Source organism: Acomys russatus, chromosome 21 (genome assembly GCF_903995435.1).
Source record: "Acomys russatus chromosome 21, mAcoRus1.1, whole genome shotgun sequence".
In the NCBI taxonomy this organism is placed as follows: Eukaryota; Metazoa; Chordata; class Mammalia; order Rodentia; family Muridae; genus Acomys; species Acomys russatus.
In genome coordinates this window covers 28,979,637-28,999,975 of record NC_067157.1, presented here as the reverse complement: position 1 = coordinate 28,999,975, position 20,339 = coordinate 28,979,637, and the positions used below count along the sequence as shown (strand labels likewise).

Here is a 20,339-nt window from a genome sequence, read left to right as displayed (position 1 = left end):
TATCTGGAGATGCTCTCATTCACCAAGGAAAAGTCATGTAGGTTTGTGGCCAGTCTTCTCCTAGACTCTTGTGTGTGTGTGCTTCAGTTTGAATGTCTGTGGGCCGAAGGTCCTGAATGGGGACCCAGGAAATTGTGCGTGCCTGTCACCTGGAAAGACTGAATTCTGGACTCAGCTCTGTCAGATATTTGATTTGTATTAATAACTTGAGCCATTAGGCCCAGTGTTGTCCTACTGCCTTTTAATTCAGTGAAGTATTGCTTCAGGAGGAAGTGAGTCAAGGTGAATGCAGGCACTGAAATTCCTAAGTATGGAGTGAAGTAAAAGACTGAGGGTGAGAGGAATAAAGCACAGTTCTTAATGGCGAAAGTCTAAATATTGGGAGATAGGAGATACAAATTCAGAGGTTTGTTTAGAGGCAGTGCAGTTTTGGCATTTAAAAGTAAGTAGAAAAGGTTGGGTTAGGGAGCCCACTCCTACAAGTTGTTTTGGGGCAACACCCTCCATAGTGTGTGTGTGTGTGTGTGTGTGTGTGTGTGTGTGTGTATTTTTAATTTTGAAAAACTTTAATTAAATATATCATTTTCTCACTTCTTTTTCCTTCCCCATGTCTCCTCTCCAACCCTTTGAATAACTCTTCACCCCTACCCACAATCCTCTCAACTCATGGCCTCCTTTTCTTTATTATTGCTGTATATGTGGAGGGATGAGTCCCCTAATTGGCTATCCAGTACTAAGTGGTCAGCCCTGAAATCATATATGTACAGTCAACACATAAGTGAACTCTGGAGGGTGAAAACACACACACACACACACACACACACACACACACACACACACACACACACACTTCCCTAAAACATATATGTGCAAGCATCACATAAGTGGACTCAAGAGGGTGAACACTCTCTCTCTCTCTCTCTCTCTCTCTCACCTGAAATACATGTACAAGCATCATGTAAGTGGACTTGTGAGGATAAATTCTCTCTCTCTCTCTCTCTCTCTCTCACACACACACACACACACACACACACACACTTTCCTGAAACACATGCACAAGCATCATGTAAGTGGACTCGGGAGGGTGCACACATAAACTGCTGTTTTTGATACAAGTTGTAAGGCAGGTGTCTTTCATTTTGCTTGGCTGACAAACATTCATTGTCCTTTCACGAGACAGAACTGTAATTGTTTGTAAGAAAACAAAACTGATGGCTGGACATAGTCTCCCGTACCTGTACCTCCTTCTCAGGAAGGTGGGGCAAGAGGATTTCAGATTTGAGGCCAATCTGGACTACATTCTAATACTGCAGCTCAGACAAAGGAAAAACCACCTCCCTAGACAGAAGGTGCAAGTGTTACACTTACAGATATCTGTCATTAATTTTTAAAAGGAAATTCAGGAAAGCAGACAGGAAAACTGGACCATTTCAACTTTCTGTAACTTCAGCAGAGGTTGATTTAATACCTGAATCATATTGAATGCCAATTTATTTATTTTTTAGAACAGCTCACAAAGGCCCTATACAGGCCTTCCATGAGTCCACGGTAGACTCAAACATCTCACTAAATATTCTACACACCTAACTTAATTCTCTCAGTACCATCTTCAAGTGCTGATCAGTAAGGCAGTGCTATTCTTGTATTCATTTTCTGTCCTCCAGCTGCAGACAGATTTCTGATGAGTATTTCACTCGTCGTCGTTTCTCTGCTGTCTCTACACAGGAAGTGACATCTGCTGTTGCTGGGTCAGTGCAAGTAGCCTCTGAGCTTGGTAAGCCCTGAGTCATCTGCAGATGAGACAGGACCTAGCTTCATAACGAATGTCTGCTCATGATAAGATGACGTCCCTTTTCATCTTACTGTACCCTGCAGAATCCTTGAGCAGAGAGTCACTCTGTCAGGCTTAATAAACACCAAAAGTGAAAAATACGACCTCTTAAGTGTCTGTATTCTCTACTTTGAGAAACCATTTCCTCCTCTGAAAGTTATGTGTGATGTCACATTCTTGAAGCTGTGCTTTTTCCCAGACACAGTTAGGTCCTCAGTGCTTGCATAGCACTTGGGGGCTAGAAATTGCGAATGGAAGCTTAGGAAGCTTAGGAAGCAGCTGTGAGTAGTCAGCCTCTCATTGGCTGCAAAGATATCCCTACTTAGAGAGGGTGGAGCGGCCTGAGCATCCATCCAGACAGTGTCTTGGAAACTGTGAGGTGTGGGCTTAGGCAAGGAGTCGCTGGATACAGCAGCACTCAGCTGTGGTTGATCTAGACAGCTGAGTTGATTATTGACTTGACTCTGTGGACAGGGTTGGGTAGTTGCTGTGCCCAGTTACAGACAGGAGAGCAGTGGTTTCCCACTGTCACACTGTCGAGGGACAGGAAAGATGTCCCTGAAATGCTGTTGAAGCACTGGGTCTGCCTCGTCCTTATGGAGGGGCTTGCTGTCCTGCTCAGCTTGCTGATGCCAGACTGCCGGGGGGGGGGGGGGGGGGGAGGGGGCTTGCGGCTGGTCTCCTCAGTTGTTTAGGAGAAAGTGTCTGGTAGAGCATGACTCTGCATAGATAGAAACTCTTGAGTAGCACGAGTGTATAAACACCACTTCAAGCCAGTGTTGAGGTGTGCTTTGTCTACTTCATATGTATTTACAGACATTGCCTTACATGTCCCTTTCTGATATTCCTAATTTCAAAAACTGTAACCAGTAGTTAGACATTTCAGTTTACTTCATGCATGCCGCAGTCCCGTGAATGTTCTATTATCCTCACTCATAACTGTGAAAACTGGTGGGAGGAAGGTTCACATGTGTTATTAGAGGTAGTGATGTATTTAGACCTCAGGGTTTCTGTATACTGTAAACATGTAAATAATAGAAACACATGTCTATCTTAGTATATTAACTAATGTCACCTACTGATTGTGAATCCACAGGCATAGATATAGCACATTGCCTGTGGTAATGTAATTTATGTGAAGTTTTTCTTTCATTTGCCACTGACATAATAACCATACTTTACAAATGTTGCTACAAAACATTTACCAGTAGAAGTACTGGATTCTACTCCCCAAGATCTCTCTCTTTTTCTCTTCCTCTTTCTGCCTGTCTCTCTCTCTCTCTCTGTGCCCCTCTAATTTCTACATACTGCATTAATGGACAGGTGCACATTTTGATAATGGGCATCCACTGAGGTTTGCTTCTATTGGCCCTGCGCTAGTGTCACTGGCCATCCAGTTGTGGCACCTGTACATGCCTATGGGGAGGAGACACGTGTCTGACTCACTGTTGGGACATCCCAGGGTATTGCGCCTCAATTGGAAATGAGCATCCTTTGACACTAGTTAAAGGATGGTCACTTTTAGCTTCCAGGGGCTTTTAAATCTCTGTTAATTTTCCTAAAGAATGAATGTTATAATCTCTAGAAAATGAGACTAGAAGCAAAAGTTAAACAGAAAAGCCTGGTGGTCTACAATAACTTAGAACATCAGCAACAACCCATTGTTGCCAGCACGTGCTGTGAGAGGTCACATTGGGCAGAGTCCCAGGGCGGCAGTCTTTTATAGTTGATGCCCGTCATCTTCAGTTGTCGAGGGGAACACTTTGGACATAGATTTTCACTGTTCACATGAATGGATGAGGATGCTCAGCATTTGACTTTTTTAATCTTGTGAGCACTTAATGAGCATAGCAATAAAGCAGAGTGCAGCTAGTTATGCCTTTCTTAATCTTGTGAGCACTTAACAAGCATAGCAACAAAGCAGAGTGCAGCTAATTATGCCTTCATTTTAGAATTATACTTTGCATTGTTACAACACTAGAACAGAATGCTCTATATTAACTTGTAACAAATCAGTGCTTTATAATTTGTATTAGGATACAAAATAGATTGTATGGTATTTTTCATACAAAATTTGTTTTTGTTGTTTCTCTTCTCCTCCGTCCTCCATTTCTTGCCCTCCAGTGGTCTCCTTTCTTGTTTCTGGTCACATATGTTCTTTGCATCTTTTCTCCTCAACATCTCATTTTCCTTTAGAAAAGTAAAGATGTGTTTTGTTTTTCTGCAGAAACGTGCCAAGGGACAAGTGTTATTTGACACAGTGTGCGAACACCTCAATCTCCTGGAGAAGGACTACTTTGGACTTCTGTTTCAGGAGAGTTCCGAGCAGAAAGTGAGTGGTTTCAACTTTGTGTCCTTTATGTCTATTTTTTTCTTAAGCAGTTTAATTTCAGAGTAAATCTGACTTTAACTTGTATGTTTATTATGAGATTGTGGCAAATATTTAAATAATTATTTTTCATTTTATGTACATTGGTATTTTGACTACATGTATGCCTGTGTGAGGGTGTTGGATCCCATGGAACAGGAGTTACAGATAGTTGTGAGCTGCCATATGGGTGCTGGGAATTGAACCCAGGTCCTCTGGAAGAGCAGTCAGTGTTCTTAACCACCGACCCGTTTCTTCAGCCCTGTGGCAAATATTTATAAATGATTGTGTGAGAGGCTCCCTGAAGCACTCTGGCATTTGGGTTTGTATGATGCTTTCTCACACTGTAAGCAGATGGAGTACAGTGGGATATCTTCCTATCTTGAGATTGAAAAAGCTGATTTTAAAATTATGAGAAAGCTTTAACTCTTGAATTCATAGTGGAATCAACTTACATAATGAATTGTTGAGGGAAAGATAATTCAAAACATATACATTAAAAGACTCAGTCGTGGGAAAAGTGATGATCTAACTCAACCTACAGGTGTGCAGTCACCTGTAGAGTAGTTGTTGAAAAAGACAAACACAGGTAAGCTGGTCCAGCACTGTTGAGAGACAGTACCCATGAGTGCTCACTTAGAGACCTGGGAAGAAGTGTTTGTCCTGCTCAGTGGACCTGAGTAGCTTCGTGTGTGGAAGATACTGGTGTCTCTGTGGCTGGGCCAGCTCTCCTCAGGGATAGTTGACCAGCCAGTGCTGGGCGGGCCCTTGGAGTAGGGCTGCCTGATGTCAGGACTGTGCCATGAGCACATCTACTCCCGAGTTTTCCAAGACACAAGCAAGTGCATAGTGTGGTCTGTGATCTGAAGTTTGTACTACATTTATAGACCTTGAGAGATTTTTAGTTTCACAGGTAAATTAAGGATGGAAATCTTAACCCTTTCTGGCAGGACCACGGCTAACCTGCAGCCAGCAACATTATTTGGACAAGTGCTTCACATCTTTTCCCTCCCTCCTTCCTTCCCTCCCTCTTTCTTTCTTTCTTTCTTTCTTTCTTTCTTTCTTTCTTTCTTTCTTTCTTTCTTAATTTCTTTCTTTCTTTCTTTTCTTCTTCTTTCTTTTCTTTCTTTCTTTCTTTCTTTCCCTGAGACAGGCTTTCTCTGTGTAGCCTTGGCTGTCCTGGACTCGCTTTGTAGACCAGCCTGGCCTCGAACTCATAGAGATGCGCCTGCCTCCACCTCCCAAAGTGTCTGCTTTACTTTCTGCGTACCTAGGGTTGGTGTGGGTGAGAAGATGTTTGAGTTGGTCCAGAGTCGTATTCTACAAAGGAAGCTCATTTAGTCTGTTGGATTGTTGGAGTGGGAGCCGCTATGTGAGGATGTTTAGAGCAAGCACTCAATTACAGTGAAAGAGGCTTCTGTCTATGTGGAGCATTGACAGCTCAGGCAATAGAACATGTAGCCATTGGAGGAACAGGGGGTGTGTTTTCTTATTGCCCTCATAGTACCGTTGTTTGTATTTGCATATCCCAGTAATGAAGTATAAAGGGTTTTATTTTTAGGCATGATAATTACATGCAAATTAAATTTTCTCAACTTGCTCAGCTTCAGATCCTTGCTCAGTAATTTGTGGTTTAATTCTACCTTTAGACTAAAGACAAATTGTATGCCTAGCTGCTGCATAGAACTCATTCTTATTAGAGCTGTTTAGGATACTCTCCTCAGAAGTAATCACACCTTACTAAATGAACCAAGAGTCTCTTAGAACACGAAAGTACAAGCTGCTCCTGTAGTTTACAGGTTGGTAGTGGCTCCAGTCACATGCTTGTCCTCAAAGCTCCAAGACAGGAAGTGCTGGTAGCTTGGCAACTGTATCTTTTTTTTTTTTTTTTTTTTTTTTTTGAGATTGTCTATTGGTAGACTCATAGGAATGTTTAATTTTTGTAAAATATAAAAACAATTCAAATGTTGTGCTTTGTTAGTACAAGCCAAGTAAATAACATTGGGACATTGAGTATTTCTGGAACATTCCTTTTGAATAAGATATCTCTCAGACAATACGATTAACTAATTTTTACAAGTGTCTAGTTCATATCTTACATGTGAGCTTCAGATCCATATGCTCCAGCTCTCTGTTGAACACTCCTGATTTAAAAGCCTGAACACTAGGCTATCAACAGAACACTCCCAGTTCAGAAGCAAACTCTTATCTTCCCCTTATGTGCCATGTGCCCTGAAGAATCCTTCTGGATTCACCTCTGTGAATAGGCAGGTGTCTGGGACCTTAGCCTCACTTAGAAATATTTAATGCATGCAGTTTAATCCCCTACAGTGGGCATGAGCTTTCTTCTCAGAACTGTCTTACAGCACTTGATAGTGTATGCCAGCTTCTGCTTCCCAAGGGGCCCTTGCTGGTTGATGTACCTCTCTGCTCCTGCACAGCATGCCTTATTGGCAGTTTCTTTCTTATTACCTAAATGCCTGCCTTTCCTAAAGAGCTTTCTAAATATCCTGCTAAGAGAACCTTCCCCCACCCCAGGGCAGGCCTCCCTTCTACCACCCTCCTCCCCCAGCTCACAGGAGGTCAGTTTACAGCTTTATCAGCAGATTTATCATCAGCCTTATTTGTGGCTGTTTTCTCTCCTCATTACTCTGATTGTATCTGAAAGAGGATCCTGAAGTCTAATGAGGGGGCGAATTGTGTGATGACAAGATACAGGGTTTGGCTGTGGAACAGGATGGTCAGAGTCTGGGAGGCTGACGTTGTTATAGCAGCTAATGGGTAAAAAGAGGGCTGAGAGTATAGCTCAGAGGTAGACAATTTGGCCTCTTCACCTCTAAGAATATGTAAGGCAGACTGTGGGGCTCACTGTAGCATCCTCTAAGAATATGTAAGGCAGACTGGCAGGTTCACTGTAATGTTCTCATGGGCAGGAAGATGCCAGGGCTGAAGAAGGAACACAGCATTCCTCATTTTACGTTGTGGTTACTTTTTCTTATGAAATGTCACCTGAAAGCGTTTATGAACGTGGATGAGCACTGGGTTAGTGCTTAAGCTTTAGCTGTAGGAGGTCCCAAGCATAGAGAACCGTATTTTGTGAGACCCACTTCTCAGAAGATGAATACTCAAATATAGTTGAATATATCAAATTACGTACTTATGTGACTATAATGTTCATATTGCATAGCTTTTTAGATACCTTATTGTTATGTATAATAAATATATATATAGACAAAATCCAGTCCTCTAATACATTTAGGCGAAAGAACTTTTATTCTTCCCAGTATAGATGTGTATAGTCTCTCTTTTTTTTTTTTTTTTTTTTCAGAAAATTAATAGTGTCATAAGAACTTAGGTTGATCAGTCCTCCCTTGAAGTTCTTGAGGTTTCCATTGTAGGAGATTGGGGTGCGTCTCTCTGTGTGTGCATGCCAAGCTCATGCTCCACCACTTTGCCAGACTACCAGCTCTGTGTTATCTCACACTAAATATTATTTGTATTTAAAGAAGTCAGGTACTTACTTCAGTCTTTTATAAAGTGGAATTCAGGCAGAAACTGTAAATATTTTGTATAACAATTTGTCTGAGGGAAAATCTATGCTGTCTGTGGCATAATGTTGTGTCTCAGTTATCAGGACACTAAGTTGGAAGCCTTTCAGTTTATTGTGATTATGAAAAGTGGCAGTGAGTGTTCAGAGAATCAGGTGACATGTTATTCTTCAGTACGGAACTATAAGTCTATGTAGTTTTTGTATTCATGTTTAAATGAATCATCATCAAAGATACTGAACTCTCTTTAAAGAGAAAAGTCTTGGTTTTTTTTCTGTTAATGGGGTTTGGCATCGGGCCAGGCATTATAAAAGTCATTTTGCTACAAGCTGTATTGCCAGAAGTGCTTGTTATAAGTGTAGTTGAAATCCCAGCTTGCTTTATGAAGGTGAAAGCAGAATCTAATATCCAGACCACATCTTCCCAGAAGCAGAAGTAAAAGCTCATAGAAGCGCTTTCCTCCCCCGCGTTGCTTTTTCAGTGTTTTTATCATAGAAACAGAAAAGGAGACCAGAGCAGATCTGACATTGTGTTGTGGAAAGAGGCCTTAGGGTGATGAGGCTTAGGTGATGACGGTCTTTATTTCTTTGCCAACTTGTCACTCACGAATGTCTGGATCTGTAGGCCCCTCCCTCACCCTGATCAGGTAATTGGGAGGAATTAGTGCTGAGGATGGAAAGTGTGATAGCTGGGACCTAGTGATGACAGAAGATGATAATGTTCCATCGATCTTTCCTGGGACACAGGCGCTTTGCTTCTCTGTAGGAGGCCATCTGTGTGAGTTATCCTTAAGGACATGGCTTGGGAGGTCTGTCTATGAGGCCAGCAGTGTTCCCTTTCTGTCCCTTTTCTGTGTCTGAGATATAAGGGATCTTGTCATTTCAGTTTGTACCAGCTGTCAGACTCCGTCTTTCTTTGTATGGCTGTTACTTTCTGGTTTCAGTGCCACACGTGTAGCCCCCTTCACGCCTCCCCAGCCTCAGTCCAGCCTGGGCTAGGAGCTGAATACTGTGCTTTCCCTGTTGTTGTGCATTGGTCCTTGCTGCTCATTTGTGAGCCAGCTGTGCAGGACAGCAGCTGCAGCCTGAGGAAACTGAGTGCTACACTTCTCTTCTGAGTGCAAAATAGAGCTGCTTCCTCGCATGGCCCTGGAGGTACCAGTCCAGGCTCTCACTGGCCTCTCACATCAGTGCACCATGCAGCTGAGACGGTGGTGAAGCTGGACCATGCTCTGATGGCTCTTCAGTGAAGCTTTGACTGTGACAGTGTTAGGACAAGACACACACGCCTTGTTGGTTATGGTCTGGCTCCTCATAGCCAGAGTTAAGGTTGTGAGCTGGGTTGTGACATCTGAGGCTACTTTCAAGGATGCTGCTGTTACTGCTTGTTCATGGTGCGCCATGTTCTTTTGCTTCTTCAGTAGACTGACAGGCACTTGTTTCATGTGTAACAGCAAACACTTCGTTCTCTCTCTGTGGGAACAAACGGGTGTGTAAATACAGGTGCTGGAGTACAGTACTTGGGATACTTGTTAACATCAGACTCCCTTGTTGTAAAGGCAGGCTTAGAGTCAGGGTGCTGTTTCTCAGACACAAAGTACAAAGTTTTGATAATTGTGGCAGCTTTTTACTTTACAGTTTGAAATTTTACTTATCCTCATGTGGTTCAGAGTTTGTGGGGTCTCTCTCTCTCTCTCTCTCTCTCTCTCTCTCTCTCTCTCTCTCTCTCTCTCTGTGTGTGTGTGTGTGTGTGTGTGTGTGTGTGTGTGTGTGTAGGTGTGTGTGTGTCTCCCTCCCTCTTGCTCTCACTTTCTTTTTTGTTTGTTTTTTTGCTTTAAGACAGTGGTTTTCTTAAAATTTTGTTTTGTGTTATTTTATGTTATTCTCAAAGAATAGAAATAAGAGGCAAATGGAAGGATGTTCCTTACTTAGAATTATGTTTTCTAAATTCAAATGAGAAAGGAAAGAAGAAAGAAAGAAAGGAAGAATGACAGGTAGCTTTTTGGTAAGATCAGGATGAGGAAACCGCTGTCTCTAATCTGGCTCTACCTCTCCTTAGCGCGGGGGAGGTACGGAGACAGGAGGCTGAAGGGTGTGAAGAAGTTAGCTTCAGAGGTTGAAGTAATTGTTTAGGATCAGCAGTTTCCAGCTCACACTATATCCTTCTTAAGTAAGAATGAACTATGACCGCCCTATTATTTCAGGGTCCGAGGGATGATATGTAAAGCAGCTTTTTTAAAAAAAAATATTTTTCTTCCTTTCTTTTTTTTGGGGGGGGAGGGGGTGAGACAGGGTTTCTCTGTGTAGCCTTGGCTGTCCTAGACTCAACTTTGTAGACCAGGCTGGCCTTGAGCTCACAGAGATCCACCTGCTGGGATTACTGGCCTGTGCCACTGCGCCCAGCTTGTGAAGCAGTTTTATGTAATAAAGATTACATATAGATAAATTACATTTTACGATTATCATATCAAAGATATTTACCATTTTATTACACACTCTCACACACATACATGCACTTGTGTGCCCCCCGCCCCCAATGTGCCCAGTAGAGAGTTAACTGGTGGAAGCTACTTATGATATGGAAGGTATGGGCTGTAAACTTCATTGACCTGGGGGTAGTTCTTTTGGATAACTAATGTTTTCTTTCTTCCTGCAGAACTGGCTCGATCCTGCAAAAGAGATAAAGAGACAGCTGCGAAGTGAGTATTTAAAAAAACCACACTTAAACTAGTATGTATTATTTCTGCCGTTAATAAAAACCGTAACAATAACACAGGATAGAGCAAAGTTCTGTTTTGCTGAAATCAGCAGTCCTGTAAGATGCTGTGGATGTAAGTTTAGCCAGACATGATATCAGCTGCTTGTGATCCTAACACTGAAGAGGCTGGAGTGGGGGATCATGAGCTGTAGGCCGCCGTAGACCGCACAGTGCAACCCTGCCTCAAACAACAGCAAAACCAAAGTACTGTGACTGTGGATGTCGAGACTTCCCTTTTAGGAGGCTGTAGACTTAGGCTCACATGTTTGTGAAATGTACATGTATGAAGTAACAGCCTGGCTTTTAAAACTACGTTGGACTGTTTTTAGTAACATTTATGTTGTATGGATATGTTGTATGTACCCGATTGTGTGCATATATGCACGTTCCTTGTGTGCCTGTGTGTGTGTGTGTGTGTGCTAGTGTCAACTTTGGGTCTCTTCCTTGGTTCCTGCCTGCCTTATTTTTGAGCTAGCACTTCCACTGAACCTGTAGCCTGTCAGTTTGACTAGATTACCTGGCCGTTGAGGTTCCCAGTTTCCCTCCCAGTGTGGGTTCTGGTGCACACCACTGCTGCTGTGCTCCACTCTCACATGGGCGCTGGAGGTGGAGGTCAGTCGCCGTGCTTGCGCACACTGAGCCGTCTCCTCAGCACAGTTCATTTCCTCCAAAGTTGAAGGTCACTTCACCGCCTATTCCTTTTCTTTTTCACTAGTAATTCGCAAATGATCCCATGCTTCCCGCTCAAACAGCCTCAGCGCCTGCGTGGATGTGCGTCTGCACACTGCTCTGCATGGGATAGCACGGCAGTGTTAGAACTACTGAGGAATGCCTGCTAGGGGTTCCAGGACGGACTTAGCATTTGAGAATGCTTGAAGCCAACAACAGCCTGCAATCCTTAGACTTGGGGGTGAAAGTCTGGAGACTAGTTAAGTTTGTCACAGCCCTTTTAAGGCTGGCCTGAGGGCTATCCAGGGAGAAGCCAGTTCCCGAGAACTAACCTGCAGACTTCCCTTTCTACTGTTCTCCTCCTCACAACACTGAAGCAGTTCGTTTGCGCTTTCAGTTTCTTATTTTGGTGCCCATCCTTCTGTTTTATTGCATTTTTCTTTCTCCTCAATAACAAAGCTTAGTCTTACTATCATTTCCCTTCTGTGTTATTATTTATTTATTTATGAACAGGATTTGATTATTGCCTGTGCTGGCAGTGAATTAATGATTTTCCTGCTTTAGCCTCCTGAGTGCTGGGATTATAAGAATGTAATCATGCCTGGTTTTCTTCTATATTGTTTCTAAAGTTTATCTGTATTATTATTATTACCTGTAGGCCGGCTAGTGATCAATTAAGACCCAGACACTTGTTATATTTTAAGATAGCCTTAGTTAACCTGGGGCAGGGCAGATATCAATCCTCTAAACTACTTCCCATAGTGGGGCAGGCATGGGATCCCTGTCTCAATCCCATGCCATCTACTTCTAATAACTTCTATCAAGCCACCTCCCACCCATAATCCCAAATACTTGTTCATGTTCTTTATCTGGGCTGGATTCTCCATCCACGCCACGGGCCACGTGCTTCTCTTCCAGCTAACCCATGGCGCCCTTCCTCTCTTCACTTCAGCTCTCCTCCTCCTGGTGGCAGTCCTTCTTCTTCCCAGAATTCCTCACTCTCTTAACCCACCTATCTCCTCTGCCCTGCCCAGGTGGGATGGCTTTTTTTTAAGCAAAAGATTGGTCAGACAGCAAGCAGTGACTAGCATCAAAATACATCAGAACATCCCCCAACACGTCTGCTCTTTCATTTGAGCTTCTATGTTGTTCTCTATCCTCTCCCAGCGCTCCCTTAACTGCGCTGACATCCCAACGCTCCGCCTTCTTTATTACTTACTGTTTAATCCACCATAGAAAATCGAGGAGAAGTAATGCCTAGACAGAGCTGCATCCTGCTGGCATCACTGAGGAAGCTGTCCCGGAGAAGCCCTTTCTTTGTTCCTTCTGCAGCTGGTACACGCTCTGTAAAGTGTGTGTGCTAAGAGAAGCAGAATGCCTGTACTTTCTCTGAACCCAGATCTGCCAGGTGATCCAAAAAGAACAGGGCAGCCTCGGAAATGTGACTGATGCCCACACAGTTCTTCGCTGTGGTTTGTTTTGTGCCACTCAGAGTCACAGATATTTCCTATTGGAAATTGCCCTTCAGAAGAAAACTTAAAAAAAAAAAAAGTTTGAAAACTTGAGAGGAAACTTTGCAAATAAAACTTGGCAAGCAGGGCTCATGTTGATTACAAATCATGTTATTTCCTGGTTATTTATGAAGTGTTGTTTAGAGTCATCTCAGGCTGTTTGCCTGTGGTTTGGCAAATGGACTAGCAGTAACAGTTCAGTGTGGCTTTTCTAAACACTGGAGTTCTTTAAATGATGCTAACACTGGCTCCTCCATGAACACAGCTACAGTAGGTAAAGAACTCCTTGGATTTATCCTGTTATGTTTGTGTAGGCAGTAGGCAGTTAGAAAGATCTTTTGAGTTGCACAGTATTGATAAGCCTAATGGTCACACCTAAACTTTGCCTGACATTTTGGTTCTTTTCTCGATAGTGTTCCAGTTAGGCTGTGTGTCTAAAGCCTGCCTGTGACTAATACATAAATAACCTATACTTAATTGAAGTACTTTGTATGTAGCCTGGTAAATTTGAGGATAATAAATTGAAACTCACTAGTAGATTTTTAAAGTGTACTTAGAAGAAAATAAGTATGTGATACATCATTTCTTTGTTAACTTACTTAATTTAGCCATTCCGCAGGGTATACATATTTCACATATCTTTTGTACATATTTTGTACATAAATGTATACAATTTTTGTCAGCCAAAAATGTTTAGCATACTTGGGTTTTGGAAGTATATCCTAAAATACAGATGTTCTAGTAAAGACATCTGCACGTGGTCATCCTCACATAGCTCTATGCTGGTGTGAACAGCTGGTGCTGGTGTGAACAGCTGGAAACAGATAAACAGGCTGTTGGGAGATGGCAGCCTTGTGAAGGGAGATACTACCTGTCACCCCATAGAAGCGTGTGTACACAGTATCTGGATATTTGACATAGTGTGGCCCTACAAGTCCACTCTCTGAACCCGAGACATTGTTTTGTCCTAAAGTACGTCAGGGTCTTACCCTACTTTCCCATCTTTATAATCTTAACGTTCCTATTATACAGACACTCTTCCTGATGGCTCCTGCGACCACTTGATGATTCTTGTCTTTTTGCTGACGATTTGGAAATCTCCACTATTTTTTTTTTTTTTTTTAAGAACTGGGAGTTTTTAACCATGGAAATCCCATGGATGAAACAAGTCTATCTCAGAACTATTGAATGGATATTATTTGCCAGATAAAATACATATTTATAAAAATTAAAACTTTTATTTTTATAGGCCTCTAATAGAGACTTATGTATGTCAATTTATAGTTTTTAAAAAACATTTCATTGTTAATGTCTAGATGATGCTAAATTACTCAAACAAAACACAACAAAATCCCCCAACCTGCTATTTGGTAAATAGCTAACATTTTATAATTACAGCTCTTCCCTGGCTATTCACTTTCAATGTGAAGTTTTACCCTCCGGATCCTTCTCAGTTGACTGAAGACATCACCAGGTACTGCTGTTTACAGTTTGAAATGCTCTCCTCTCTTCTGTGAGGATGGTTGTTACTAGGACTAAAAGTCAAAGCAATACAAAAAATGTGGTATGAATTGTCCCTGCACATTTGTATGTGCACCACATGCATGCAATTCTGAGCCAGTGTGGCTGTGGTAAGCACACCTCTGTCCCTGTAAGAGCTGTAAGTGCTATTAACAGCCGAGCCATCCTTCCCCGCTCAAAGCATTTAGTATATATTATTGTGTATGTGGGTGCATGGGGAAGTAAACGGACAATGTTGTGGAGTCTGTTCCCCTCTCCCACCTCCATGGCCTTAGGGTCAAACAAGCTTAGATGCTCACCTAAAAATGGATCTTGTCCCAAATAGGCTGAAGTTTCGCCATTTCACAGCTTTTATTTACTCTTCTTTGGTTCTTCTTTTATATTCAAGTATTAAGACATCTTTTTAGTCCTGGCAGCTTTGCTTCCTTTGGTTTTGTGTATTTATATGTATGCGTTTCTTAGGTAAAGAAGTGTGTGTGTGTGTGTGTGTGTGTGTGTGTGTGTGTGTGTGTGGTGGTCAGTAGTCAGCTTCACATGTTCCTCAGGAGCCATCTACCTTGGCATTGTTGTTATTTTACTTTAAAATTTATTTTATTTTGAATATGTGTGGGTATGTACATGTGAGCGCGGGTCCCCGTGGAGATGAGAAGAGGTGTCTGATCCTTCAGAGGTGGAGTTACCGGCAGGTATGAACCACCTGATGTGGGTGCTCGGTACCGAACTTCAGCTCTCTGCAAGAGCAATATGTGCTTTAACCACTAAGCCACCTCTCCAGACCTACATTGCTTTTAGAGACAAGATCTGTCGCTGATCCTGATAGATGGGCTGCTCAGCAAGCCACAGAGGACCCCACCTTCCCAGTCCTGCAGCACCGAGATGATAGGCACACCCCAGTGTCCTAGGTTTTCATGTGAGTGCTGGGCCCGAAACTCAGGCCCTTCTGTGCGCACAGCAACCATGCTCCTATCTGAGCTCTCCCCAGCCCCTGTATGTTTGTCTTCAAGGTCATGTGGGCTGGCAGCTTTTCTTCCGAAGCCCCTCTGCCCTGCACAATAAAAGAATCAACAGAGTAGAGCTTACGGAGAGTCAGCGATAGCTGTTTTATTCTTGGATCATCTGGGCCATAAGAATATGCTTAAGTTACAAATAGAAGATTCAGTTTAGAAGGCAGAGCATCTTATCTGTTGAGCTTGAGTGATGTGGTCTTTAGTGGGAGCCGAGGAGGGCTGTGGATCATGGAGATCCTGGACACCTTAGTCCTGGTAGACTGTGTATGTAATAGGATTTCTTAGCTGGGTGAGGAGCTTGTAGTACAAATGAGGGTTCCATGCGGCCTGGCTCTATTATTGACAAGGCTGGGAAAGACTGTACAGTGTCGCACTTTAGAGGGTCTTGGAGGGAGACTGCTGGTCCCAGACCCTGTGCTGTTGGTGCTTTCCTGGGCCAGTTTGGTTTGTGAGTGGAGGACATTTATTGCTCTTACCTGGCCACTTGTTGCCGAGTACAGCACACTATGTGGTACCTACTTACTATTCATACTTTAACCAGTCTTTGATCCAGTCAGGTGCAGCTAGTGAAGAATCAGTAGGAGCTCTTGTAGCTGCTCTGGCTCCTGGGGCATACTCTCCGGCCTGTAGCTGCTCTGGCTCCTGGGGCATACTCTCCGGCCTGTAGCTGCTCTGGCTCCTGGGGCATACTCTCTGGCCCGTAGCTGCTCTGGCTCCTGGGGCATACTCTCCGGCTGTTGGCATGTGGGGAACAGGTCCTCCGTGGAACGCCACTAACAGTGAATGGGACGGGCTTTGGGTGCAGTGCCCTCTGCGATACACGGCTTTTCCTTGCAGTAGTCTGTGTGGGGAATGACGGTCCTATGGTGATAATGACTTTATTGCCAGGCAGATGCTTAGCTTTCTGTATAAATAGTGCTTGAAAGTTTCTCATCTTGTGCTGGGAAGAACGATATGTGTCTGCTGTGATCGACGACCTCAGTATATTAGCAGGACCAGCAGCTACTCAAGACCTGTACCAGTCCCCATTGGACCTTCTCTGTGGGTTGACATTTTGAAGGTCAGAGGCTTCTGAAGAGGCTGGGAGCACTATTCAGGATGAAGTCTTGTATTTTAAGAAATTCATCAAGTTCTTGCCAGTTTTTGTTTGGAAAATGTTAGGTCTTGGCTCTGAGACCAAGGACTAGCGCAAGGGTGAGAGACGCGTGAAGGAGCAGCAGAGGCTGTGGGAGTTCAGGACAACCTGGAAACCAGCTTAACATCTAGTTCTCTAGAGACGTTTGTGTGGTCTAGAGGTTAAGGGAGTGCAACCTTCCTTACAAAGGTGACTTCTGAAATGCACAAAAACACTCAGACGTAGTATCCGTGAGAAGACCGCCTTACCCAGAACGTTCTAGAACAATGGCCAAAGCTTGTGTGACTCCTCTGATGAGTGTGGGACTGTGATGATGCTAGTGTCCCTGGCCCCTGTGGGACAGACCCCATAGAAACTCAGGTACTGCTAAGCCGAACTGGACCTGTCTGGTTGCTCTCTGATTCACCAGCTGTGAGGCCTCCCTTCCCTGTGGGGTAGAGAGTAGGAAAAGGAGAGATGAGTGGGCCTTACAGCTGTGGTTAGACCTTCACTCAAGGTCATCACTTGACATCATGATAACCTTGGAAAGATCTTTTAAGTGAGGTCAATAGCTATGTATTTCATGGTCATTGGAGACTTCAGCAAATGGTAAAATTTGAGTAGAAATAAGGTTTTAATGTATGTCCCCAAAAGGAGTTGATAATGGAGCTTAAAGGGGGGAAAGCCTCCATAGAAAGTAAATCACATTTTATATTGATTTGGTAGAAAACAAGAATTCTTGCCCAGTGGTGCAGTGAAGCCATTAGATCGGTGACTCAGGTAGTTGTTGCTGTAACGGCTGCCAGCTCGTGTGTGATCCCAGGCTCCGCGCCAGCTGCCTGTTACGCACGTAACTTCCACTTTCCCCTTCCAAGAGTTCTCCTGGCAGAGGCAGCACAGCAGCCTTGGGCAAGTGCGGTCACTTGCTCAGGACTACAGAGCAGCTCCTGTGGCTTCAGAGTGCTCGGACTTCCTGTGCAGTGAGCCGCCTGCCTCAGACAAGGCAGTGCACAAGCCAGCTGCCAGCGGCACTGTGGGAAAAGAAGGTCTGAGTATGGAAAGGGGGAAATGGGCAAGAGGGAGTGGCTAGCTCTTTTTTTTTTTTTTTTTTTTTTTTTCTTTTTGTAAATGATTACTGTCAAGATGTCCGTTCTCTTAACTTTTAGAGTTTGTTCATGTTATGGAAAGGCTGTTTTTGCTGTGACTATAAGTAGTCCCAGTAATGTACATGCTTGCAAATGGAATCCTGAGAGTTAAGGAACTGAGAGGCTGTGCTGTTAACTAGCATTTCTTCTCCACCCTTCTCCCTCTCTGTCCCTCCAGATACTTCTTGTGCCTTCAGCTGCGGCAGGACATCGCCTCTGGCCGCCTGCCCTGCTCCTTTGTGACTCATGCCCTCTTGGGATCCTACACACTTCAGGCCGAGCACGGAGACTATGACCCAGAGGAGGATGACAGCGTTAATCTTGGCGACTTCCAGTTTGCCCCAGCCCAGACCAAGGAGCTGGAAGAAAAGGTGGCAGAACTGCATAAAACTCACAGGTCTGTCGATTTGGTAGCCACAGGCAGATGCCTTGGCAGGTGGACATAGTCTGTAATGCTTGCTGACATTTGAGAGCAGGGCTTTGTTGTCTGCATGCTGTTTCCGCAGCTTGTCCAGCGCCTGAGCTGCCCTTCCACGCTGCACATGAAACCCATGGGCACTGTGTTCTGGCTAAGCTCCTATCCGAGTAGTGTGCGATCCCACGTGACACTCCCTTCTCCCTCCCCTTCCTGCCCTCAGTGTGCACAGGAACCAGACGTGCGTGTACGGGCTTGACACTTACTTCACATGTCTTCTGCCTCTCAGTCTCATTGTTTCTCTGTTTTCTACGAAAGCAGGGAGGCAGTGGGAGCAGATGATATGAAACACATTCTTATGTGCTTGAGACGCTCAAGGACTGACTGAAAATACTGTTTAAAAACCTAGGGGTATTGAAGCATCTGGGTTTGAATTAGAATGGAGTGGTGATCTGTATGGGATAGCAGAAGTGTACAGTGGCCTCGCAGACCACAGACAACCAACCGCCCTTTGGCTTAGTGAGGGTTATTTGAATTACTTGAATGGTATGTATACCTTGAGTACTTTGATATTTCTGTCAAAATGGAGTTTCACAAGAGTTTCATCTCTGAAAGCTATAAAATGTTTTAATTTTAAAGCCATGGTTTTATGAAGTACTGGCTAAAATCATTTGACTAACTTTCAGAGATTTAAAATGCTTAAGGGATGTTATACTTTGACTTTTGTTTTAAAAAATTAAAGGACAATATTTGATTTTTTTTTCTACCCCCTGTATTTAAATTCTACACAACAGACCTTTGTTCTGCCACTCAAATGTGAATTTCTAGGTATAAAATGCTGGGGTGGAAGTGAAGCCTATTGGGCCCAAGACCTGTTTGCCAGTTAAGTTTGTTTAGCTGGAGAAATTGATAGGAACAAAAATAAATTTCTGTAGACAGAACACTATACCATTTGCCATACTTAGCAAATCAAATTTAAGTGATTGTCATCAGTTCTAGCAAAATTAAATGAAGAAATAAAAATTTAATGATTTTAAAAAGGCGAAGTCACTATTTGTTCATTTTCCAGTCAGTTAGCCTTTGTTGCACCCACTATGACCATGCTTTTCTGCCCAGTGAGGGTAATGAAAAGCATCTTTTAGGGATTAAAATGGTAGGTGTAGGAGTCTGCCTTCTTGAATGAGCAGGCTGGTTGGCTGACTGCCACAGGAAGACTTGTGAGTTGCCCCCTAAGGTCCCAACTCTTCTTTATCCACTGTGAACATGCTTGCATCTTCCGCTGACACAGTTTCTTCGGATTCCCAGGGGCTTATCTCCAGCACAAGCTGACTCTCAGTTCTTGGAGAATGCAAAGAGGCTCTCCATGTACGGCGTTGACCTGCATCATGCCAAGGTACTGTCGCTTCCCTGGGATGGCGTCACTCCAGTTTACTGGCTGAGGTTCTGAGAAGCCTCCAGCATACAAAGCCTGGCTCATTTTGGAAAAGGCTGTTTGTCTCCACTTTTTGTCTTTAATATTTCTTGGTGACTACTTATAAAGTTCACAGGTGTGGAAATCACTTGTGTTCTTCTATCGTCTTTTGTCAGTGTTTCTAATTAATGCCTCTGAGAGTTCTTACCACAGAACTGTTTTTGGTAGCCTTTGCTCCTTACCCTGTGATCCTGGTTCATGCTATGTCTCAGCTAGTTCTCAACCTGTGGGTCATGACCCCTTGTGTATGCTTTAGGAGGGGCAGACAACTCTTTCAAAGGGTTACATTACAATATACAACAGTAGCAACATTACAGTTATGAAGTAGTGAAAATATATTTACGCTTGGGGGTCACTACAACATAAGCAATAAAAGATCATAGTGTTAGGAAGCTTGAGAACCACTGTGTTAGACCAAGTACTGCTGTCTTGGCTCCCTGTCTCTTCCTCACTCTTTTTGGGGGGGTGGAGAAGAAAGCAGATCTTGAATCATGAAAGGGCCAAAAGCATCACAGATGTGCCCAGGCTCCAGGTCATGAAGCTCTGCAGACTAATTTCAGAAATAGTACGTGGACGGGATGATATGATGGCTTCAGAAATAGTGCATGGACAGGATGATGGAGGCTTCAGAAGTAGTGCATGGATGGAATGATGGAGGCTTCAGAAATAGTGCATGGATGGAATGATGGAGGCTTCAGAGATAGTGCATGGGTGGGATGCTGGAGGCTCCAGAAGTAGTACAAGGACAGGATAATGGAGGCTTCAGAGGTAGTGGATAGATAGGATAATGGAGGCTTCAGAAGTAGTGGATGCACGGGATGATGGAGGCTTCAGAAGTAGTGGATGCATGGGATAATGGAGGCTTCAGAAGTAGTAGATGCACGGGATGATGGAGGCTTCAGAAGTAGTGGATGCATGGGATAATGGAGGCTTCAGAAGTAGTGGATGCATGGGATAATGGAGGCTTCAGAAGTAGTGGATG

General features: G+C 43.6%; 1 protein-coding gene across 20 annotated transcripts in view; it reads left to right on the top strand.

Annotated features, from left to right (window-relative positions):
• The window catches only part of Epb41l2 (erythrocyte membrane protein band 4.1 like 2), a 144,067-nt gene that overhangs the window by 89,255 nt on the left and 34,473 nt on the right, over nucleotides 1–20,339 (top strand). For all 20 annotated transcript variants that reach the window (XM_051164529.1, XM_051164528.1, XM_051164527.1 and 17 more), the window contains 5 exons: nucleotides 4,059–4,163; nucleotides 10,403–10,445; nucleotides 14,083–14,158; nucleotides 17,650–17,868; nucleotides 19,192–19,279. In XM_051164529.1, coding sequence (XP_051020486.1) covers nucleotides 4,059–4,163; nucleotides 10,403–10,445; nucleotides 14,083–14,158; nucleotides 17,650–17,868; nucleotides 19,192–19,279 — 531 coding nt within the window. The remainder of the gene's footprint in view (nucleotides 1–4,058; nucleotides 4,164–10,402; nucleotides 10,446–14,082; nucleotides 14,159–17,649; nucleotides 17,869–19,191; nucleotides 19,280–20,339) is intronic.